The sequence below is a fragment of the Notamacropus eugenii genome, chromosome 1 (genome assembly GCF_028372415.1).
Source record: "Notamacropus eugenii isolate mMacEug1 chromosome 1, mMacEug1.pri_v2, whole genome shotgun sequence".
NCBI lineage: Eukaryota > Metazoa > Chordata > Mammalia > Diprotodontia > Macropodidae > Notamacropus > Notamacropus eugenii.
The window spans coordinates 63,798,408-63,823,594 of record NC_092872.1 but is presented as its reverse complement, the minus strand read 5'-3'; the positions used below and the strand labels follow the sequence as shown (position 1 = coordinate 63,823,594).

Genomic DNA, 25,187 nt, shown 5'->3' with positions numbered 1-25,187 from the left:
GTCACAGGGAACCTGTGGTAGGAGGAGCTTGTCAAACAGCTGGAAAGGAAGGACTGAGCAGAGCTGAGAGGAAGTGAGACAGAACAGGCAGAGTTGGGAAAGAGAGGGAGTGATTTGCTTAAGGGAGTTGGTTTGTGGGAAGGCCTGGTAATCTGTATAGAATTGGCTTTTTGGTATTTGAATGAATGTCTTGATTCCATCTTCAATGAAGAGAGTCTGTTATATCTTGCGATTCAAACCTGGAAATATGCACATATATTCATAGTTGCTGCTGTTGGTATCACCTTGGTGACATGAACACTATTAGGTAAAGAAAAGTTGTTGGTTCCAACTCTCCTTTAGGAAAAACAAGTGAAAAAATTGTTGGAAAGACAGATTTCAAACTGGTAGCCCAGTACTCTACCAACTTGAGTGGTATTAAGAAAAGTGGAAGATGTAAGACTGATAGCCAGGAAAAAATGAGTAAGCAAAAACTCCACAGACTATATGATTTTAAAGTTCTATTCCTTGAAAAGAATTCTATGATTTGAACATAACATGGAGCTACCCAAATACAGGTGAGTTGCTAAAAGATATATGAATGAGGCAGAGATAGGGCTAAGGAAAAAACAGGAGAGGAGAGTGGAAAAGAAATGGGAAGAATTGTCAGTTTCCGTTTTAAAGAGGCATATCATTCACAAGTAGATCATTTCACACAAAAACCTATTTATCTGTTCATATTTTTGATATCATGATGGAACCTCATGTTGATGTGATCTACTATTTTCAATTATAAATCTAATCAATTGAAAAAACAGATATGGAAAATCACAAAGGACACACCATCCCACACAAAAGTTCTTATTCAAGAAATACAACCAAAGAGATTAGTAAATCAAAGAAAACACTAATGAATATCAAAAACTATCACAAATCTGGAGGTGCCCCAAAATGAATAATTTTGTAACAAACCTAAGAAGTAGTCTCAACAGGAAAAAAAAAATGGATTTTCCATTAGTACTTACTACATGAATACCTAGAACAAATGAATAGATAGAAAACCACTAATTTAAAAAAAAAAAATGGTAAACCTTACCCAAGAAATGGAGCACCTAAAAACTAAAAGGCAGCATGAAAAAAATAACCTCATGAGACCACAAGAAATATTACAACAAAAATCAAAAGACTGAAAAAAATTAAAGAAAACCTAAGATACCTAATTTTAAAAAACATCCTAGAAAACAAGTCAAGTAGAGTTAAGAATCACTGGACTTGCTGAATGATTTTTTATAAAGGAATGAACTGTATTTCAAGAAGTCATAAATGAAAAATGCCCAGATATATTAGAACCAGAGAGTAAAGTAAAGATAGAATCCATTAATTACCTCCTAAAAGAAAACTCAAAAAATCCCAGGTAATATCACTCAAAATCAAGAGTTCATGCATCAAAGAAATAATACCAAGAAAGAAGTATATGCAAAGTAGATGACGGCTGACTGTGGAATGGAATGGCTGAACAAACTGCAGTACATAAATGTAATCAAATATTACTGTATGGTAAGAAAGGATGAATATGATGAATACAGAGAAGCATGGGAAGATCAACATGTACAGTGAAATATGTAGAGTCAAGAAAACAATACATATTTCAATATTGTAAATAACGAGAAATACCACAAAATAATCAAAAGTGAATACTGCAAAGCTGAAACGCAAGAATGTCTCCAAAGAACAGATAAGAAAAGATACCCTTGCCCCACTCTTTGAAGATGTAGAATGTACACAAGTGTGTAATACTGCATATTTTTTCAGACTTCCTCTGCTTTTTTTTAAAACAAAATAACTGTTACATGGGAGAGCTCTCTAGGAATAGAAGAAAAGGGAAGGATGTTGGAAGAATATCTAGAGATATTAAAAGATTAATAAAAATTCATTTAAAAAAAGAAAAAACTAATGCAAACATTCACTGAGAAGCCCTTCGAATACTAGGGAACTATACTTAAGATATATTACATCTGACCCAAGAGCTTCTACTATAAATTAGAGATCTTATACTACAAGTACAAAAGAGATACTTATAACCAAGAATAATTTACCCTACAAAGCTGAATATAAACCTGAAATAAAAAAAATAGATCTTCAATGGATCTATAGCTGGATCAAGCATTTCTGATGAAAAGACTATTGGTAAGCGAGAACTATGAGTAAAAACATAAGAACCAGAGAAACCCAGGAAGATAAATTGATTTGAGTCATTAAGACAATGAAGTGCTAACATCCTAATATGGGGAAAAGAAACCAGGATCTCCTCAGAATTTTAATGCTTCCAGAAGGGATCCTAAGGGTAAACTGGCTCAGTTGTGAGTGCTGGAAGAGACAGAAAAAGAAAGGAGATTAAAAGGAATACAGTAATGCAGAAAGGAAAAGGGAAGCTGATGTAACCTGCTATTTCACACAACTGGGTGAACAGAAGATTCCACATACATGGGAGACAAGGTGAGGGGAGCGGGCCTCAGATAACTTACCTGAAAGAGAAAAAAGGAGAGTGAAACTCGCACAAGCAGTCTGTGTATGAAACTCTACATAGAAACAAGGAGGAATGGGGAAGGGCAGGAGGTAAAAGGAGGATATCACCAAGGAAGGAACAGGCACAAGCAAAACAAACTTCCTAATGCTGAAGGGTGGATTAAAGAGGGGGAGAAGAAGAGGACAGAACTACACTTTAAGGGCAGGGTGTCAAACTCAAATAGAAAAGGATTTTCCTGCAGGCCACATATATTGACTTAGAAAACCTCAAATTAATAGTATGTTATATTGTAGTTTTATTTATTTTGTCAAATGTTTCTCATTTACATGTGGTTGGTCCTGCACACTTCGCTCTTCTCTCATTAGTTTGATACTTGTAACTAATTCTAAGGGAATGCCTTAGATTTCCTCTTTGATAACTGCAGAATACACAGGCAAACTGCAGTATGTTGATGTAACATTAGTATACTGTAAGAAAAAACAAAAAAGACAATTTCAGAGAATCCTGGAGAGTATGAACTACTGCAGAATGAACTGAGCCAATGAGGGTAACAATAATTTATACAAGGAAAGCAACGTTATGAAGAAATTTAACTTTGAAGCTCTTAAGAAGACTGATAAATGCAATGACCAACCATGTCTCCAGAGGATCTATGATAAGACATGTTACTTAACAGAGAAGTGACACAATGTACCGAAAGAAACATCCATTTTTGGACAGTCATCCATCCATGATGGTGGATTAGTTTTGCTTGATTATACTTATTTGTTAGCAGGTTTTGGGTGTTTCTTTCAATTTATAAGGGGGGGGGGGGGGGCGGGAGAATGGGTTTGCAAAAGTAACGTAAAAAAAAGAAAAGCCAACGAATGGGTTTTTTAAATGCAGAAGAAAACAACGAAATTCAGAAGGAAGAACAAACAAGTAAAAGAGTTTTGAAATTGATAGAATTTGTATACTTTTTTTTTAAAGCAGGAGATACGAAATAAAAATTGAAGGCTTCAAAAAGAATTATTTTTGACTTAACCCTATGAAAAAAATTCTTTTTGTGTTTTCGTGGATATATGAAAATGCTTTCCTTTTTAGCATTTAAGATCTACCTTACACACATATAAACGAAAAAACACAAACCAAATGAAATACTGGAGACATAAAAATTCAAACAAACTTTAGTTTCAATATATAATCTGAATTCAATTTATAATCTGAATTCCTAGAGGCAAAGATCATGTTTTATTTTGTTCTTTTTATTTTCTTTATATCTCTAAAGTTTAGTACATTTCCTGGTACACTATAAACTTTTTAATAAATGCTTATTGATAATAATAATCACATTGGCAAAGATGATAAAAAAGGAAAATGACAAATGTTGGAAAGGCTGAAAAGAAAACAGGAACAGTAGTAGACTGTTTGGTCAAGCTATGAATTCCTCAAGTCATTTGGAAACATGTTCAAAAGGTCTTTAAACAGCCATATCACTACTAGGACTATACCTTAAGGTATAAAAGAAAAACGAAAAGAACCCAGATGCTATTTAAAAAAAAAAAAAGTATTCAAAGCAGCATTTTGTGGCCATTTCCAGGCCAAAGGTACCCTTCTGACACCCAGCTACATTTCCGGCTATATTCTGTGTCATTTACTCTGATAAAAACGAAAATTCCTGCTCTGCTCCCTTTAACATAGCACTATAAGATGTAAATAGAGGGATAGTTTCAGAATATGAACTGATCAGATAAAACTAAGCAGAACTTACAGAATAATTTAGCAGTTACAACAAAACTGTAAAGAAAAACAACTTCAAAAAACTTAGGAACTCCGATCAATAAAATAACAAAACAAAGATTAACAATCCGCCTATTAGATCTAAGTGAGAGAGGTGATAGGCTAAATATGCAGCATTAAAGCATTGCAAAAAGAAATGAAAAGGAAGGAGGAAATGGAGTCAATGAGTGTAGATGACCCTAAGAATCTGTCTGAGTGACTCCTATTTCAGGAATGAATTAGTTTGAGATTTTTATTTTGATTCTGAGATGTAAGATAATAGATCAGGTTAATGGAAGATTAAATTGAAGGGATTTCAAGGATGGCAAAGTCCTTGGTAAGTCTGTGGACAGCATGGAAAGAGTCAGCGAATAATCAGAGAGGGATTGACGGGGGATGTGAGGGTGGCGGATGGCAGTCTAGGTGAAGGATGATAGAGATGATGTCCCAGAGGAGCCACAAAGGAATGGGATAAAGGTCAAGGAGAGAGACTGTCACTTGCCAGGAGAAGGGCCAGAGTGGACATGAGAATAGTGGATAAATTAAGAGGATAGGAGTGAACTCTTACCTCTCTCTTACTACTAATGCCTAATCACTTGTCCTGTCAATTCTTGAAGTCTCTTGAAAAGTCTTTTGAAATTCTTCCTTTTCCATTCCCCATAACAGCAATCAGTAGATTCAAGCTCTTTATTCATTTCATCCTTAGAAGCACACTAAATTCCTAACAGGGGACTTCAATGATTTAAATATATATAATATATATTTTATATATACACATATATAATGTATATTATCATATCAATATGTAATAAGTATATTATATAGCGGGATGTGCGTGTGTGTGCGCGCGCGCATGTGTGTGTGTTCTGGAGCTCTTTCTCAGTCTAAAACAGTACAGTCAACAAGAGGAAGTTCCATTCTACATCTTATTCTCCACAAGGAAACACTGCTTGATGGGATGTAAATTATGGAGATACTGAGAGAAAATGATTTTTAAAATGTACAATACACAAGAGAATAAAAACCAGACCAAAGCCTAGCATGTACCCTAGAGTCAATTTCAAAGGGTTCTGAAGAATGGAGAGTTCGATGAACTAAAATTCTATAGCTGAAGAAAGTGCAGGAGACAGAGAGAAGCTCAAGAATGAAACTCTCAAGACATAATCAACTCTGGTGAGAAAGAAAATTAGGAACTATGCAGAGACCAATAGGGATACACAGGGAATTCAGTGACACCGACCTCCTTGCTGTTCCTCACACAAGACAGTCCTAACCGCCAGCATGTTCACTGGCTGTATTGCATGAACTGAATGCTCTCTCTCATCTCCACCTCCTGACATACATGATTTTCTTCAAGTCCTACCTAAAATTTGAACTTCTACAAGAAGCCTTTCCCAATCCCCCTTAATTTTAGCTTTCTTCTACTGGTTCTTTTTGTGTTCTGCTATATGTATGAAAGTGCTCTTTTTTATTAGCATTTAAGTTCTGCCTTACACACAAACAAAAAATTACACATACACATGAAAAGCTCGAACCAAATAAATTGTGCATAGTAATTTGTGAACTCTTTGAGAGCAGGGACGTACATGTAAATCCTTAGAGAAGGTAAGCTCCTAAATAGCAGCACCTATTTTGGTTTTGTCTTTCAATTCTCAGCACTCAGCATAACACACCTTGCACACAGTAGATACTTAACATCTTTGGAAGCAAAATAGATTTCAATTACACTCCAAACTGCAAGCTGAATGACTGAATACACAAAACCTTCTGGTCCAATGGTCCTGCCTGATGCTAACCATTCACAACATTCAATCTCTTCTCTCAGTGTCCCTACACAAGCTACCTCTTCATTTTCCCCATAACAGAAAAAAATTCTTTGTGTTTAAAAATCTGCCTAACCTAGTCTAACTCAATACATACATAACACAATTCTTGTGTTAGAAAAAAATAAGAACTCATGTGACTTGTCCTATGTGGAAGAAAAAGTAATATGTTTGGTACAAACTTGCAAAACTGGAAGAACTCATTTAAGAAACCCAAGATTCTGACTATCCCTTTCTTGATTCTTATCTACATGATAGGAATTCTCATTCAAACAGTGAGGGAATCTATATGTTCTTATCTTATGTAAACAGCCACATTACACCATCTTATGTCTAAACCCACTTCTCTTCAGTGGAGGGCTGAAGGTGTCCTTGAAAAGACCCTTCTTTTCTCCCCACACTTAATCTCACTCAAATCTGTTTGCTTCCCATTCCTAATGTAACTCCTTTAGGTCTATAACTATCTGTGTATATATACATATATACATATATATACATATATATATACACATATATGTGCCATTATATTTTTCACTGACATTGAGGGATCCATTGTACCCAGTTTCACAGTTGTAAGAAATAAACTTTGAACTGACCAGAAGGCAGCCCCACGCGGGCCTTGCAGAATTCCTACCTTCAAACAAGGTTCACCTCAAGTACTACCTTTCACACAAGGTCTATTCTGACCTCCAGCGCACACCCAGATTGCTTTGAACATATTTACTATTTGTTGTTTCCACCCAAAGAATGTAAGGTCTTTGAGGACAGACTATTTTGCTTTTGTCTTCCTATTCCAAGTGTCTAAAATAGCATGTCCGGCTCTGAGAAGGTATTTCATAAATGCATGTGAAATGTAGAAAGAAAAAGAGACAGTAAGAGGACAGAGGTGTCCCTCAACGATGCTACTCACCACCAGGCCCAGATAAAGCACAAACCCAGGCACCAAAAGCCGTAGCAGATATGACAATGTCAGTGATTTCTGATGTGGAGAATTAGAAAAGAACTGAATAAAGGAAAACAAGACCAGAAGGAAACTTGTAAAGATTCAATCAGTGAACTGACTTGAACTCCTGACAAAACTCTAAGACCCATTACCAAAGGAATGATTAATGACTATTTAGGAAAGGAAGGGGGTGATCAAGAGCCAACCTTTTCCTCAATAGGTCAAGTAAGGGTAACCTCACTTTTTTGGGGGGAAAGAGGACAAGATTACTAAATTGGCAAATCAGGGAAACACTATATAAAAATTGGAGAGAAAAAAGTTTCTCATGCAATTCCTGTAGAACAGATGGAAGGATGTAGACTACACAATACCACAATTAGGTAGATTCAGACTTGTTTATCTAGAATAGCCATGAATAAGTCAGTCTCAGATCAGAAGGTGGTCTCCAGGAGAGTACCCCTTGGAACTTCATGTGAAAAATATCTGAAGGTTTTCAGCAAACTGTAAGCTCAATGACTCAACAGGCTAATACTGTAGCCAAAAAAGCTAATGTGATCTTAGGGTGAATGAAGAGAAGTAGAGCATCCAGTCCTGGTCATATGATCAGAGGAAGGACACTGATAAACTGAAGGGTACCCAGGTGAAAAGCCTGGAGTTCACACTGTGTGAGGAGTGGTTAAAGGAAATGAGAATGTTTAGTCTGAAGAAGATTTGGCAGGGAGGAGCCAACTGTCTTCAAATATCTTAAGGGTTGTCATATGGATTAGTCCTACTCTGCTTTGACTTCAGAGAAAAGAACTAAAAGCAACTGAGGGAAATTTACAAAGAAATAAATTTAGAATATAAGGAAAATTTTTTCTAAAAATTAGAGCTATCCAAAAAAAGAATGTGCTACCTTAAGAGATCATAGATTCTTCCTCGCTAGAGACGGTCCAACAAAAGGCTGCAGGACCACTTGTCATGTATGTTATAGAGGGAATTCTTGTTCACCAATCAGTTGGACTAGATCTCTAAGGTACCGTCCAACTACAACGGTCTTCAAACTCCCTCTGGTCTCTTCCTTTTCCAATCTATTTAGTCAACTACAACTAAAACATTTTTTTAATCATATCACATAAGAATGTGATATGCCCAAAAAAGACTTTAACAGGCTTTAAGTAAAATATAAAACTTCTTGGCGCTGGAATTCCAGGCATTCTAAAAACTGAATCCTAGCTACTTTTACAGCTTTCTCTCTCACTAATAAAGCTCTCAAGCAAGTAAAACTAATCTCTTTACAAGCTGCAACCTTTGTGGCATATGAATGTAATGGAATGCTATCCTTGTGCTATAAGAATGATGAGCAAGCAGACTTCAGAAAAACCTGGGAAGACTTACACAAGCTGATGTTGACTGAACTGAGCAGAACCAGGAGAACATCATACATACTAATAGCAACACTGTTAGATCACCAACTATGACAGACTTAGCTCTTCCCAGCAATGCAACAATCCAAGACAATTCCAAAAGACTATCCACATTCAGAGAAAGAACTATGGAGTCTGAATGCAGATAGAAGCAGACTATTTTCACTTTTTTTTGTTCTTTCTTTCTCATGATTTTCCCTTTTGTTCTGATTCTTCCTTCTTCCTTCACAACATGATTAATGTGGAAATAGGTTTAACAATTTATAATTGTACATGTATAACCTTTATCAAATTCACTGCTGTCTTGGGGAGGGAGGAAAATGTAGAACTTGAAATCTTACAAAAAAGAATGTTGAAAATTACCTTTACATGTATTTGGAAAAAATTACATACTATTAAATGAGGGGGTGGGGGAGGAGAGAATCAAGTTGAAACTTTTGAGTTTTTGTACACAATGCCTTCTGCAATAACTTTTTCATTTTATTTTTCTTGCTTCTTTTGGCAACAGTTAATACAGAAATGTTTTGCATGATTTCACATGTATATCACATTTTTGCTTTCTTAATGGACAGGGGATAGGGGATAGGCAGGAGGGAGGGACAGAATTCAGACTTCAAAAAAAAAATTTGTTAAACACTTAAAGAAAATAATAAATTGTTTTGAAAGCAAACAGAATTTTGCAAATATCATCTCTAAATTTCTTGACCCACCATCTGGGCATTCACTTACCAAATAAAATTCATTTTATATATTTCAGTAGTTGTCTACTGAACTAGACTGTAAAGTCCTTTCGGACAGGGACCATAACTTAAACTGTGCCTTGCACACTGTAAACATTCAAATTTCATTAGATTGTTAAGATTACCACTGGCTATCACTTGAAATTAATGTCAAAATTACCTCCGTCACATCCCAATGGTGCAAAAACTGATCCAAGTCAGTTAGGTAGAGAAGTACTGGTGAGAGCTGTGTTTGGCTGATATGAGGATTCCCTCTGATGCTTTGAAGCCATGACATTTCCTTTGCTGAAAACCCTAAAGAAAGTAAAATTAAGGAAAACTAGTATCATCCAATAAATGGATTTAGAATTGTAATTTTATTAATGAGGAAACTGAGAACCATAAAACTGGTTAGTGACTTCTTTAAGGTGACAGAAGTGGTAAACTGAGTTCAGATTAAAACAGAATTCTAACTCTAGATTCAGCACTTTTTCCATTACATAACACCAAGGATTATTTCAAGGCATTATCTTTAGAGAAGACACTATCTTTTGTACAGTACAGAGAAGGTAATGAAGGCAAATTCCATATTAACTCTTAACTCTTAATAATTAAATGAATTATTCCATTTTTTTAATGTTCTCGCACTTTGTATAAGACACTGAAAAGTGAAATACAACAGCAATAGGAGGCAAACAATGATTAAATACCACAAATTTTTGTGCATGGAAGACAAAGCGAGGAAGCAAGTGATATAATCCTAATTTAAAATATTACTAGTGTATACTCTAAGACACAATATAAATAATAAAGTAAACTGAAAATTGATAACTGGTAGATAACTTTACCATTTTTACTTTCCTAAATTCAAGTTATTCTACATTCTGCTCCATGATTCCATATTATTAATACTCTATTATCTAATCAAATGCCTTACAGCCCTGAGAACAAAGTGAAAAGTCAAATGCTGCAAATCTCCCTAACTGGAGCCTTCTTCAAATGGGATTCTTTCCTAATACTCATTTCATCCAGTAAAATCCTGAGGGGAAAAAAACACTTAAAACCAATTTTAGATGCTAATTATGTAATTCTGATCAATAATACTCCATCAGTGTTTTTTTCTCCCAAAGTGGATAGTTTATTTTTTTAAAATAGTGCTTACATACAGTATACCTTCTAAATGTTTTACTGCATTGATCTATGAAGGCAAATAGAACTGAGTACAATACTAAGAAATACTGAAAGCATGGCACATTTTAACATGGCCTTTTTAGTCATATTTAAAATAGAAAATTAAAGTCAACAAGAGAAAAAAAATCCAGTTCAAGCAGTACTTTTAAAGGATTTTCTTCAAACTTTTTAAAGTAAACCGAGCAGACCATTTCAGCCTGGTAAAACTTTAAAGAGAATGATGAAAACAATGAATGGCATTATTAAGCCAATGGGAATGTTCAGGGCACTCTCATTCATTTATCACCCGAGAATTCCAAGGAATAACTGTAAATACCGAAACACGATTGCCAACACAAGCACATCTTAAAAAAGGAAATCCCATAGTAATATCCTCTTTCTCCTCTTTCCAAACACAGCAAGAAGAGGAGAGAAAGGATGAGGTCTGGAACGGGTATGAATTACCTGTAAGGGTTGAAAATAAGAAACTGAAATAATCCACATCATTCATTGTACTTGCTTGCAGAGAACGTTTCCATCCAGAAAATGCAGATCTACAAAAACAGTAATTCACATTTATAGAGTACTTTACAGTTTACAAGAAACTTCCCTTACAAGAACTCTGTGAAGTAAATTGCAAGTATTATTATCCATATCTTATGGATGAATAAATAGGTTCAGAGAGGCTAAGTAATTTGCCCATGGTATCACAATCAAGCTGTCTCAGATTTATGTCTTCCAATTCCCAGTGCAGAAAAAAAAACAACCATCCTCCTTCTCCCCACTCCCATCCCTGGAAAAAAAATAAATAAATACGAAGGGCAATAAGGGGAACTCAAGCTCAATGGCTCCAAAAGCAATTAGGAAGCAGCGTAGATTAAAATTTAAATATTTGTTGTCATTCAGTCAGTTGTTTCAGTTGGGTCCAACTCTTCATGAATGATTTGGATTTTCTTCACAAAGATACTGAAGTGGTTTGCCATTTCTTTCTCTAGCTCATTTTACAGATGAGGAAACTGAGGCAAACAAGGTTTAGTGAATTTGTGCAGTGTCACATAGCTAGTAAGTGTCTGAGGCCAGATTTGAACTCATGAAGATGAGTCTTTCTGATTCCAGGGCGGGCACTCTATCCACTGCAGCACCATTTTCCTTTTCTCCTCAGACACTTTACTTAAAAATCACAGAATCTACGAATCTCAGATCTGAAAAGGACCTCAGAGATGAAAAGGAAGCCTAGAGCAGTAAAGAAATGTGGTCACAGTTACACAGTTAGTCTGTGACTCAGTGTAAAATCTGTATAAAAAAAAAATCTGTAAAATGAGCAACTTGCACTTTATATATAAACATATATACATTTAAGATATTCAAAAGATCAAAGTATCCAAGAATAAAGGTTCTAACACTATTAGAAATGATATATTAATGTAGTCATCACAAACACACACACACACACTACAAGTGATAACAAATCATGGGTAGTAGATGCAGAAAACTCCACTGGGATTCTTTTAGTAGCTTATTTATTTAGAAGTTAAAAAAAGCTACTCTACTCAATTGAGATCAAGTTCAAGTCTTAAAACCTCTCAAAGACACCATCAGTTTCCATTTCAAAGCAATAGGTGGGGTAGCTCTAAAAACAGCACACAATGCAGAGAAAAAAGGGCAAAAGACTGGATCTCCTTAAGTTTATGGATAGTTAAAACCTTACCTAGCTCTAAAAACGCAAAAGCAATGTAATTCTACAGTAAGTGAGAATTTAGTCCAAATCCCTCATTTTACAGTGTTCGCAAGTAGGATAAATTAAGTCCTAGTCAGGTGACATAACTCTCTGAAAGTATTAGTTACTGGCACACCTAATGTTTCCCATCTTGCTATTTAGCATTTTTTCCATATTTCACAGAATAAAATAAATGAAACAAATTATAAACAATATTTTTAAGTTAGAACAAAAATGTTTTTTGAAGAAAAAAATCATCTTTTGACCTGTGGAAGAATATTTTTTAAATAAAACTAATTCTTTCTTTAACTTTAGTTAACTTCTTTTGTACATTTCTTCAAACACATAGTCAACCTAACTCTAATTTCTTTTTCCTTCTATCATATACACAAAAAAGGCTTAACTCTAATCCTAGCTACTACTGTTCTTCCTTTATTTTCCAGGGCTCTGTAGGAGTTCATGGTGACCTGAAGGTGAAGCAGCAAGCAGGCTGAAGTAAGAGATGCACTACTGCTTCTTCACTGGAAATAATTATAAGCTTTCTTTTCCCCTTGGGAACCAAAAAGGTTGACAGTTAAGTTTGAAGGATCATACTCCACATACTAAAAATGAAAACCACACAGAAAGTCATGAAAACCTTTCAAACTATAGCAAGGCTATACTAAGCACTTCATTTTTAGACTGTATCATTGTAGATGAATTAAAATACAAATTAAACTATTCTATTTACAAATTTTACATCTGTACTAAGATGCCCCAAGTCTCCCAAAGACTTTTTTAAAGGAATAATATTACACATACACACAAATTTTTATTATCAAGATTCTTAATGTTATAAATATAAAATATTTTTATTATCAAGATTCTTAACGAGAAATATAATACTGAATAAATCACTAATAATCACTAAGTAAACTGGTAATACAAAACAACAAATTTCAAACTTCTCTTTTTAACATACTGGTAAAAAAAATTTTCATAATATCTATAAGAATAGGCCACAGAAGTTGTGTTATTTTAACAAAATTTCACAAAAAACTGTATTAATATAAACTGTATACCAACTTTGAAGGACTGAGACTGAACAGTGAAAACCCTCAATTACCACCCATTCTTATCCTATCAAGTCCCAACCTCGGAGAAGCTGTGAGAAGACAGGCACACCAGTGCATCACTGGTGGAGTGAAACAGTACAATAACTGTGGTAAACAATTTGGAATTACGTAAGCACAAAAATGCAGGACTTTCTATTTATCTCTACTGAATTTCATCTTAATAGGCGGCCCAATGCTAAAGCCTGTTAGGACCCTTTTGAATACTGACTCTGACCTAGTGTTAACTATTCTTCCCAACTATGCCTTTTATCTAAGTAACTGATAAAAAATATGTAAAGCAGCACCCGACCAAGAACAGATCCCTGGGATATTCCACTGAAACGATCTGCAGGTCAATTAATGAAAACTACTGAGTCTAACCAGCCAACTAGTTATGACTCCATCTAATTGTACTGTCATCTAATCTACATACTTCTACCTTCTCTATCAAAATAGTAAAAGGTAGGCCATCACAAACCTTGCTAAAAACCTAGAAAAATTATATAGAAACAATTCTGGACAGGAAGGAGGGAAGTTAGTCTGACATGACCAGTTCTTGATAAAGCCATGTTATGTGGTTGTTTTTATCAATTTCAATTTTATTTTATTTTCAGATCTTAATTCTCTCCCTCATACCTTCCCCTGACTAAATCAAAAAAAAAATAAAAATTTTTGTTACACATGTGTATAGTCAGGCAGAACAGATTTCTGCATTAGCCATGTCTGAAGAAAAATACTTTATAATCTTCGCCCTGAATGCACCACCCCTCTACGTAGAGAGGCATAGAATGTTTCATCTTCTGGAACCATGGTTGCTTCCGCTGTATTAATCAGAGGTCCCAAGTGTTTCAGCCTTTACGATACTGCTATTATTGTGTGAAGTGCTCTCCTGGTTCTGCTTACTTCATTTGAAATCAGTCTGTACAACTCTTTCCAGGTTTTTCTGAAGCCATCCTCTTCATCATTTTTTACAACACAAGAACATTCCATCATATTCATAAACCACAGTTTGTTCAACCATTCCCCAATTGATGAGCAATCTTTCAGTTTCTAATTCTTTTGCCACTCTGAAAAGATTTGCTATAAATATTTTTGTACATAAGGGTCCTTTGACAAGGGTAGGCACGGTTTAATACATGCTGCCTCCTTGTAATTACTATCTCCCTTTCAAGGTGTTCACCAATTAAGTCTTCAATGACTCCCTCTAGAATTTTTCCAAAAATAAAAAGCATGCTCGCTGGCCTATACTTTGAAGACTCTGTTCTTTTCCCTAGAGTGTTGGCCCTGTAATTAGGAAGACACAAGTTTAAATCCCACTTCAGATACTTAATAGTTCTTAATCCTGGGCAAGTCACCACCTCTCTGTCTCAGTTTCATAATATCACCTAACTCCCAAAGTCTGAGGGTAAAATGAGATAGCATTTGTAAAGCATTTTGTAAACCTTAAAGTACTATCATTTATTCATGAATTTTTTAATATCACTGACTATACTTTATCACATATGCCAGTTCTTTCAGGACTTCAGGATGTATGTAGTTCATTTGAACCAGGTGACTTGAAACTATCAAGGACAGAAAGGTGCTCTTACTATCTTCCTTACGCTGTATATCAGTCATTTGTGTTTCATCACTTCCAACGAAAAGCCGTTGTACTTTAAAGAAAAAAACACAAATAAAATGAACTGAATAGCTCTGCCTTTTCTCTGTTCTATGGCATCATCCCAACCACTTTGACCTTCTTTAGCTTCTGTGGAAGTGGTGCCAAGAAAGGGAAAAGCAGCAAAAGGTGCAAAGTAGCAGTTTAAAACATCTAGCTATTGGTAATGTATATACTACTACTAGAGATACAGATCCATGTCAATCTTGACAATTCTCACTACAAATGAAAATAGAAGACAGAACAAAATTAAACTCAAGTAAATGAAAGGACAGTTCACAATTCTCACAGATTATCCCTCGTAAGGCAAATAAAGGAGTTGTGAGAGCTGATTTTATCCAGGGTCCAAAGGCGAACAGAATCATTATTTCATAGGCCAACAGACTATTTCACATTGCAATACTTGGGCTAAATGTTTGCAAAATAATCACCATGTGGATAATTGCAGCTTATAAAGCAAGACTGATTGTAAAAGCTTAGGAGTAAGAAATTCTATGAAGAGCTACACCTTCTACATTAAGTCAATATATACTCAATAACTTCTATGCTACAATGGGCACTGGAAAAAAGGTTCAAAAGAAATTTGAGGCCAAAGGTTATATATTCAGAAGTCTTACATCTACATATGTATAAGTATAGCCCAGTTCTTCCTACAATGAATCTAATAACAAACTCAGATAGCCAACCCTGATGGTAACTGGGAAATACAAGGGAAAAGTCCAACAGATCATCTTCCCAGCCCAATATCAAAGATGTAATGGAGCTGAGGAAGAGTTGTGGGCAGAATTAAGGAACGAGTCCAGGGCTTAGTGTGAGGGCCAGCAGCCCAAGGTCTCCCGGACAGGTCTTGGAAAAGGATTCCGTGTCCAGAGCTCTGAACTAAGCCAAAAAAAGAGAGATTTCCAGAGGTGTTCGCTTGCAGAACTACTTGCCCAGACCAGCAGTATCAAGGCTCTCAGAAGTGACAACAGCGAAGACTCAGTGGCACTGAAAAGAGAATCTACTCATCACTTCCCAAAAGAAAACCCAAAATGAAAACTCCCAGGAACATCACTGTCAAAACTCAGAGTTTTCAAGTCAAAGAAAAAAATGCTGCAAATAGCATTCATTCACGTACCAAGGAATCAAAATTTAGAAGCGAGCAGAAGGCAGGGAACACTATTTTCTAAAATGCAAAAGCTATAGGCTATAACTAAGAACATAACTCCCACAGGGGGAGAACTGACCTTCAACAAAAGACTACTTCCAAGGATCCCTAATGAAAAAATCAATGATAGAGGGAGAAAGATAAAAAAGATATATACAAATGAACTAAAAAGACTTTCTAAGGATGAACCTATGTTTGCATTCTAATGAGGGAAGGGATGAAACAAGCATCCTCCAAGAACTATAAAATCATCAAGGTCCAGAGAGGGTCAAATAGGAAGGAGGGTTTGCGAAGTATTTTAGCTATGCTTTTATGATTTGAAAAGAAGGGAGGAAAAGAAAAGGATATACTACGAAAGGAAAGGGAAGGAGATATATCACATAAACAGGGAACACATGTAGACATCTATACAGACGAGGAAGGGGTGAGAGAACTATGTAAATGAAGAGAGTACACACACAAAGAGTTTACTATAGTAATAACATTCAACTCAGCAAAGAAAAACACAACATGGACAGAGGAAAAGGTGAGACTAGGAGAGAGGTTTAAGGAAGATTAGACAAGAGCAAAACGAATCCTGAATTTGGAAGGGGGAATGTGAAAAGGGGCTTAAAAGGAAAGGAAAGGGTAAGTTTCAGACTATAACATAAACCTGCGCAAATCACCAGAAATTCTGTGTATTACCAGCAAAATTCAGCAGGAAGGGATAGAAAGAAAAATTTCATTTAAAATCCTTACACAGTATAAAACACTTGGAAGTCTATATGCATCCCCCCCACATCCATAAAGTATACACATACTACAAAACACTGTTCACAATAATAAAGACATCTAAATAACTGGAAAAATATTCATTCTTTGTGGGTAGGCCAAGCCAACATAGCAAAAATGGTAACATAACCAAATATTTATTCAGTGCTATGTGTGTTCATCCTTCGTTGCCAAAGAAGATCATGCCCTCAGAGAAATGATGACATGACTTGCACTTGACTTTGCTTTGAGTGAGGGAGAGCTGTGCCTGTCACACACTTCTCCTCCAGAGCCATCTGAATCCAGTAACCAGATATTCATCAGGAGGACTGGAGATGAACCAGGATGAGGCAACTGGTATGAGTGTCAAGTGTCTGAGGTGAGATTTGAATTCAGGTCCTCCTGACATTGGTGCTCTATCCATTGCACCACCCAGCTGCCCCTATTCAGTGCTATATCAAACTATTAAAAGATTAGTTTATAGAGCAAAGAAAAAAGTAACAAAACTCATCTGCAAAAACAAAAGTCAAAAATATTAAGAGAATCAATGGGAAAAAAATGGAAATGATGAGGGTCTGGCATGACCAGATTTCAAAACTGAACTACAAAGCAGTAATCATTTGAAGAGTTTTGCAGTGAGTAAGAAACAGGTTGATCAATGGGACAGATGAATATACAGATGCAAAAGGGCAGAGTGACCTAGTGTTTAATAAACTCAAAGATCCTAGCTACTGGGGCAAAAACTCACTATTCAACCAAAATAGCTGAGAAAACTGGAATGTAATCTGGCAAAAATTAGGCACAAACCAACAGATATGCTCAAAACAGGTACATGATTTAGACATAATAAGCAAATTAGGGGCACATCAAAGAATTTACCTATCATATCTACAGACAGGAGAAGACGGGCATCCCCTCATTTTCTAGTTCTTTGCCACCATGAAAAGATCTGCTATGAATCTAAAAACAATTCTTTTTTTTTTTTTTTGGTACCATATAGGCCCTTTTCCTCTTTCTAGCAGTGGTACCACTGCGCTGAAGGACATGAACAGTTCAATAGCTTTTGGGGCATAGTTCTAAATTGCTTTCTAGTATGGTTGGACCAATTCACAGTTCTACTGACAGTGCATTAAGTACTTCTTTTCCCACATCCTCTTCAGCATTTGTCATTTTCCCTTTTTTGTCAACTTCTGATCTAATGGGTATGAGGGAGTATTTAAAATGTGCATTTCTCCATTTACAAATGATTCAAAGCATTTTTTTAATATGGCTATTGATAGCTTTAATTTCTTCTAAAAGATGCCTATTCATATCTTTCAACCATTTAGCAACTGAAGAATGGCTCTTATTCTTGCAAGTTTGACATAGTTCCCTGTGTATCTTAGAAATGAGACTTACCAGAAACATTTCGCAAAGATTTCTCCTTCAGTTTCCTGCTTCTCTTTTAATTTTAGGTGCACTGATTTTATCAATGTAAAAACAATTTTATTATCCATTTTACTTCCTGCGACCCTCTATCTTTCGTTTAGTAATTTAACTTTTCCCCATCTGTAGATCTGACAGGTAAATTCTTCTGTGTGTCCCTAATTTGCTATCAATATGCTATCAATAACCATTCGAACTATCTGTTATCACTAATATTCAGAGAAATGCAAACTAAAGTCAACTCTAAGGATCCACCTCACATGATCTGATTGGTTTGTCAAAAGAGGCTGATATAAAATATTAGAGAGGCTGGGAGACACAGGTACTGTGCTGAGGCTGTGAAATGGTATAGCCCTCATAGTCTGGAAACTACATAATCCTTTGATTCAGCAATATCAACATTAAGCCTACACCCCAAAAAGGTCAAAGAAAAAGAAAAAAACTCCTTTATTTATGAAAATATTTATAGGAACCGCTCGTGAAGGCACAAAACTGGAAAGCAAAGGGGTAAAAATCAATTAGGGAATGGTTGCACACATCATAGCATATGAATATAATGGAATATGACTGTAATATAAGAAATGAAGATGGTTTTTGAGAAACCTGGGAAGATGTGTATAGACTGAGACAGTGAAGTGAGCAAAACCAGGAGAGCAAGTTATACTGTAGCATCAACAACATAAAAGTGAATAATTTCAAAAGACTGAGCTCTAATCAGTGCAATGATCAATCACAGTTTCAGCATACCAATGAAGAAGAATGCTACCTGCTTCCTAAGAGAGATGTGACTCACTATTATGCAAAATGAGACATGTTTTGGTCAGTATGGAAATATTTGCCTTGATTATGTTTATCTGTTCTGTCTGGTTCCCCACCTCACACCTCCCTGCCTCCTCTCACTCCCAGTTCCTCCAGAAAGGGGTCAGAAATGAGAGAGAAAAAAATGAAAATATTTGATAGCTGAACAAAATTTTATTTAAAAAAAAAAAGGAAGAAAGAAATAGGTATTGGAAAAACAAAGCAACAAATGAAATCAGAAAGTTAAATTGATTATTAAATATGATTAATAGACATACACACCAAGGTAATCCTTTATGAAGGTAAGAGAGGCAAACTTTTGCAAATAATTCTACAGGAGACCACATTTTTAGTCAAACAACTTTGTAACAAATACAAGATCCTGGGGTAGCCAGGTGGCATAGTGAACAGAGCACCAGAGCCCTGAGGTCAGGAGGACCTGAGTTCAAATCTGGCCTCAGATACTTGACACTTACTAGCTGTGTGACCTTGGGTAAGTCACTTAACCCCAATTGCTTTGCCTTCCCCTACTCCCCAAAAAACAAATACAAGATCCTAATTGGGCTTGTTTATTCATTATTAAAGACGTGATTAAGTAAAGCACTGTCTTAAAAGCACTCCTTGAACAAACTGTTTCCTATACATCAGTGACATCTCGACAAACATCACACAGAACACAAAGGAAAATATACATATGGTAGGAGGGAGGTGGTCTATAATATATGATAACCACCAAGAGAACTCCGAAGAATGGGAGTAAGAATGTCATTAAAGAATTCTGACAAAAAAACAAGCAACAGCCATGTGGCTAGAGTGAGGGATGACAAGTGGCCAGCCAGAATGCTCCACTGGTATTCTAAGGGTGGGAGATAGTGAAGAAGATCTGAAAACAATAGCAGAAACACCTGAATAATCCAGTATTTGAGAATCATACAAGACTGGAGCTCCTCTTGGCTGTTTTGTACTCAGGCAGCCTGAGTCCATCAAATCTCAAGGATGGTTTCCCTACCTTATATGGAAAAAAATCTATTTTGCATAAAGCAAAGGTTTAGGATATTGATAGTCAATATTAATATCAACTATAAAATGGAGATTTATGTTCAAAGGTGCCACTATCATAACAGATGGCCAACACAGACTCCAAATCAAAGACTGCTTTTAGATGGTGAGAGTCTCCATATGCCTGTTTGTGAATGAAACTGTGCTCATGACATCATGTCCCCAAACAATGCAATTCTACCTAAATGAGATCCCAAAAGAAAAAGAACGTTTAATGTCTAGATGATGATGTATTGTTGGATGGATACCCCACAGAGCTGGTCCATCAATAATTATCTTTAATGTGCAGTTAGCAATTAGATGATGCAGTAAATAGAACATCGGACCTCCAGCCAGGAAGTCCTGAGATTATATCTGGTCTCAAACATTTACCAGCTATATGACCTTGGGCCAGTTTCTTAATTTCTCTGTGCCTCAGTTTCCTCCACTGTAAAATGGAGATAATGATAGCCTCCACCTCCCACAGATGTTGTGAAGATGTTTATATAGGGCTTTTACAGTGCTTTGCAGATCTTAAAGTGCTAAGTAAACACCACAAGATATCAAGACACTCACCACTTGTATTATCGTGGGCAAGTCACATAACCTCTCCGTTCCTCAATTTTCTCCTAACAGCATTTACCTCACAGGGTTATTGTGAGAATCAAATGAAATAACATGGAAAGGCCTTTGCAAACCTTGAAGGACTATATAAATGCAAGCTATTAATAATATTTATATACCACCTACTGCATGCCAGGCACTGCACTTAGCACTTTTACAGATCCTCACAACAACCTATCATTCATTATCCCCATCTTACAGTTACAAAGCAAACAGAGGTGCAGTGACTTGCTCAGGGTCACACAAATCAGGTCTTCCTGACTCCAGGCCGGGAGCTCAGTGCACTGCACCACTAGCTGTCCTACATGAGAACGAAGGAAGCTCAAACATCACCTGGTCCAATCTCCTTATTTACAAGTGAGGATAATGAAGCTCAGAAAGGTAAGAATGACTTGTTTACCACCGTGCCATCAACAAGCCAAGTGGGAGATGAGAGCCAAGCTCTCCAATTCCAAGCTGCTTGCTCTCTCTGGCACACATACGTTATCACAGAACAGCAACAAACCATGATCTCACATCTCACAGAGGCTCTTCCACATCTAAACTTAGAGAACCTAAACTTCTGTGTTACATCATTATAATATACTCTATAGAATAACATAACTCTGGTTTTGTTACGTGGCTCAGCAATTAAGAAACCACTGCATTAAGAAGGATTTCTGAATATGGTAACAAAATTAATTTACAATGATAAACATTACTGACCAAGTTAAAATAGTCACCTCTAAAGCAACGTATTTCACAAAATATGCTACACAATATGAAATGTTACTGTAGATTTTAAAAAATTCAATACATAATTTTAATACAAATTTTACTTAATCAAAATATAGCAAATATGGCAAATACAGTATTCACAAAATAAACAAAACTTCCCTATTACGTACTTAAGTGCTCACCTCAAAAAACATCAGACCTTAAACTCACAAAGAACTCAACAAAAACACCTGCTGTAATTGAGGAAAAACTGTACAGGAAAGGGTCTCCCCAAATGGAATATCTCCTGTTATCAATCAAAGGTTCAGTGTGCTGCAATTCTTCATGGCAAAGAATTCTGTGCTGTAAGTAAAAAAAGCTTGAGAGCCACTGATCTAGAGCACAATTACCCAAGGCCAGTTAAAATAATACTAAAGTACCAAAAATTTCCCACTCTTAGGTATCCAAAAGTTCCAAAATCAAAGAGTCTTAAGTTGGTCTGTTTTGGGGAAGGAAAATATTACACTTTGATGGTTGCAATATCTCACCAGATTCCACACCTTAACGTATCTACATTCCATTCTCTAATATATCTACATTCTATATGTTATATTCTATAAGTTTAACAGCATTCGGTACAGTACCAAGCTACAACTGGACACTGTCTTTTTGATGATACTTGTCATATAATCTAAATTGTAATTCACCAATCAAACACTTAAATATAGTTTTACTTGAAAACAGTCAATTTCTGGTTATATCATATAGGAGCTAAAATTTATTAAGTTGCTACAATGCTAGAAATAAACTATTAAATCACTTATACTGTCCCAATTACTAAAACCTAACTTTCTACACTTGATATTTATCATATCAAGCAACTATAATAACAAATCTTAAAACATTATTGATGGAAGAAAATGTGTAGAACAAAATTAGAAATCACTGTAATGGGAAAAAATTAGCATACAAATAAAGCTCACTTGAGCATACTACCTACCTCATATGCAGTATCCTTATAAGGGCAGCAGCCAAACTTGAACTAAGTCTTCCCATAATACAGCAATGACTTAAATGACATAGTAAATCAGCAGGTAGACAAGGCAGAAAATATATCAATTGGACCAAACGCTGCTGAGATGCTGCAGGAAGAAGAACCACAGTGCCTTCTTGTGGATCTAAATAGACAAAGAGAAATTAAATTCAAGTATAAAAATTGTTAGAAGTCAAAGAAATTCACTTAGAAAGATTTAATGACAGGCATATTATTCTGAATGTTACAATTTCTGAACCTCACTTAGAAACGGACAGTTACTATAACAACTGTTATCATAAAAGCATCTTTTCCTCAAAGTCTCTTTATTCAGAAAACAAAAAATACTCTGATTACCATTTAATGGAGGACATTCTATAATCTGCTTACCTTTGTAGTTCAGAAAAGGCCAAAATAGGCAAAACACTAATTTCTAGTCATTTTTAAAAGCCAGAGTACTAGAAAGTACTTTTAAAATAATTCCATTTTACTGTCTAGCAGTAATATACAATGCTTAACACATTACAATATGAAGCAGATCCATAAATTTTCTTTTTCAGAAAGAAAACAATTTTGTGATTCAGAAAGAAATTTAAAAAGGGAAGCTTTTTAAGCTCTCCATAAGTGATGGATAAAAGCATAATGGCTAATTTTAAGTGTGATTAATGATGTAAATAAATGTCATAATAAATCACAGTTAATGTGATGTTACTGATTTTTTAATAAAATAGTACTGTCTCCTTCAGAGATAATTATGTGTTTCACTAGAGGATGAAGAAAGGGGACAAGAAGATTAAGATACTATTAACTTCCCTAAACTTAAAAGAAAAAAATTTCTCCTAGACACTAAGCTACTTGTTAGTTTCATGTTATAAGATAATGAAATGACTACTTTATAGTTCCAAGTACAGCTATCACATCTAAAGTACCCATAAACAAAAGTTTACTCCAAGTCATCAATATTTTCTAATTCTTCTGAGTCCACTAATTTTTAAATTATATAGAGTTTAGAATTATTTGAATATTTTAAGTTTATTCAGCTAATTTTGCCTTAATATTCTAAACCACTCAATTCAAATGAGAAGTAGGAAATGGTGATGCTGAATATTTTACTTTGCCTATTTCAGAAAATAATGAGACATTCTGAAATGGGGGATAAAGGTGCTATCAAAACAAAAACAGAAATACAAGTTAAATTAAAAAAAGAAGAACTCAGAGGCCACACTGCTAAATATCTCAAGTCGTACCATAGATCCGAGAAGCAGTCGCTTGCAAACTACTTAATAACTCTTTATTTGATCGTGCTGCAGCAGCATGAATGATATCAATAAGTTGAGTTGAGAGTTCAGGATTTTTACAGCCAAGTTGAGCAAGCTGCAACGGCAAGCTAGCCAGCCAACGAGATAATACTTTACTTCGGCTTCTAAAAAAGGACAAAGATGATAAAACATTTCATTTACTTAAAAAAAAGAAAAAGAAAAAAAGCAACAAACCACAACTGGCATATTTAAGAATACTGAAATAATAAAAAAATATGCATCAGTCAAAAGTATTTACTAAGCAGCTACTATGAGCCAGGCACCCTGCTAATTACTAAAGATATAAATACAAACAATGAAACAATCTCTATTCTCAAGGAGCTATCACAGAGCCCTTCATTTGATGGGCATGGTAGGGGAAATATACTGTTCCACTTAAAATTTTAAAATAATTGAGTTAAAATTTTTCTTACTCCATTGTAATAAAAACTATTCTAATATTCTTCCCTGCCTCCTTAAATAGAATACACCCCATGTAACTGAATCTTTTCTTAATAACTCAAAAGTCATTCCTAACCAGGGAGTAAACAGGTGGTAAAGACAGTGTCCAAAGAGGCCACAAGTTGCAATGGATACAACACTGGCGTGAGCATAAAAAAGATCCAAGTTCTAGTCCTGCTTTTACCATATACTTTCTGAGTAACTCTAGACAAATCACTTAAACTTTCAGTGACTCAGGCCATACCCCCAAGACTACAGGTTATAGAGCAGGTACCAATTTGCAATGGGAGACTGAATTCATCATCAGGATTTCCTCCTCTCAATAAAATCACACATTTGCCTCCTAACCACCCAGTATCTCTTTCCCCATTACCATGTGGTACAGTATAAAGACTATTAAGAAAACTGGATTCTAAACCAGTCTACCATTCACAGGCTCTGTGACCTCCCAGGATCTTGGCTTCTTGTAATTAGAGATAATACCTATCTCACAGGGCAATCATGAAATATCTTTAACATATTCTAACATCAAGCTCTCTCCTCTGAAGTACCTACCTTCAAATGCGGAATAGTAATAAAAGCCTCAGCCAAGCCCCCAACTTCTCCATTTCCTCTCATGACACCTCAATATCCAATCTAGGATCTTTCTAGTATTACCACTCATCCCAAAACCTCAGGAGGCTGTTATATCCTAAATACACATCTTATCAAGGAAGGTTCATCCTGACTGGCACTGTCAGTCTGCCCAATGACATGTTCTGCAACAGCACCAATAGTAAACAGTATGGGACACAGTTAAAACTGGACAAGAATGCAAACCATTAAGTGAGCAGCAAGAACAAATGTCACCCAGAGGCTTCATGGATTCCTTTAAGACACAAAACCCACCCACAGCCAATCACAAACACTGCATGTTCTCCTGAGGACCTGGTCTTGAGCTATTCACAAATCAAAACTAAACTTTAAGCTAAAAATAAACTATTTTTTAAACTATACAATTTATTGAAGAACCCTGCCATTAGGCCACACAATTTACATAAAAATTGTGATTTACATAAAAATTGTTTCAGTATTTGAATCCTGTTGACTGCAGATCCCTGACAAGATCTCTCCTTCTCTAGAA

At 35.6% G+C, this 25,187-nt stretch overlaps 1 protein-coding gene across 4 annotated transcripts in view; it reads right to left on the bottom strand.

Annotated features, from left to right (window-relative positions):
- TEX10 (testis expressed 10) overlaps positions 1–25,187 on the bottom strand; it is a 73,019-nt gene that overhangs the window by 12,648 nt on the left and 35,184 nt on the right. For all 4 annotated transcript variants that reach the window (XM_072604552.1, XM_072604569.1, XM_072604559.1 and 1 more), the window contains exons 8-11: positions 23,552–23,727; positions 22,272–22,449; positions 10,791–10,879; positions 9,337–9,470 (exon numbers count right to left, since the gene is read on the bottom strand). In XM_072604552.1, coding sequence (XP_072460653.1) covers positions 9,337–9,470; positions 10,791–10,879; positions 22,272–22,449; positions 23,552–23,727 — 577 coding nt within the window. The remainder of the gene's footprint in view (positions 1–9,336; positions 9,471–10,790; positions 10,880–22,271; positions 22,450–23,551; positions 23,728–25,187) is intronic.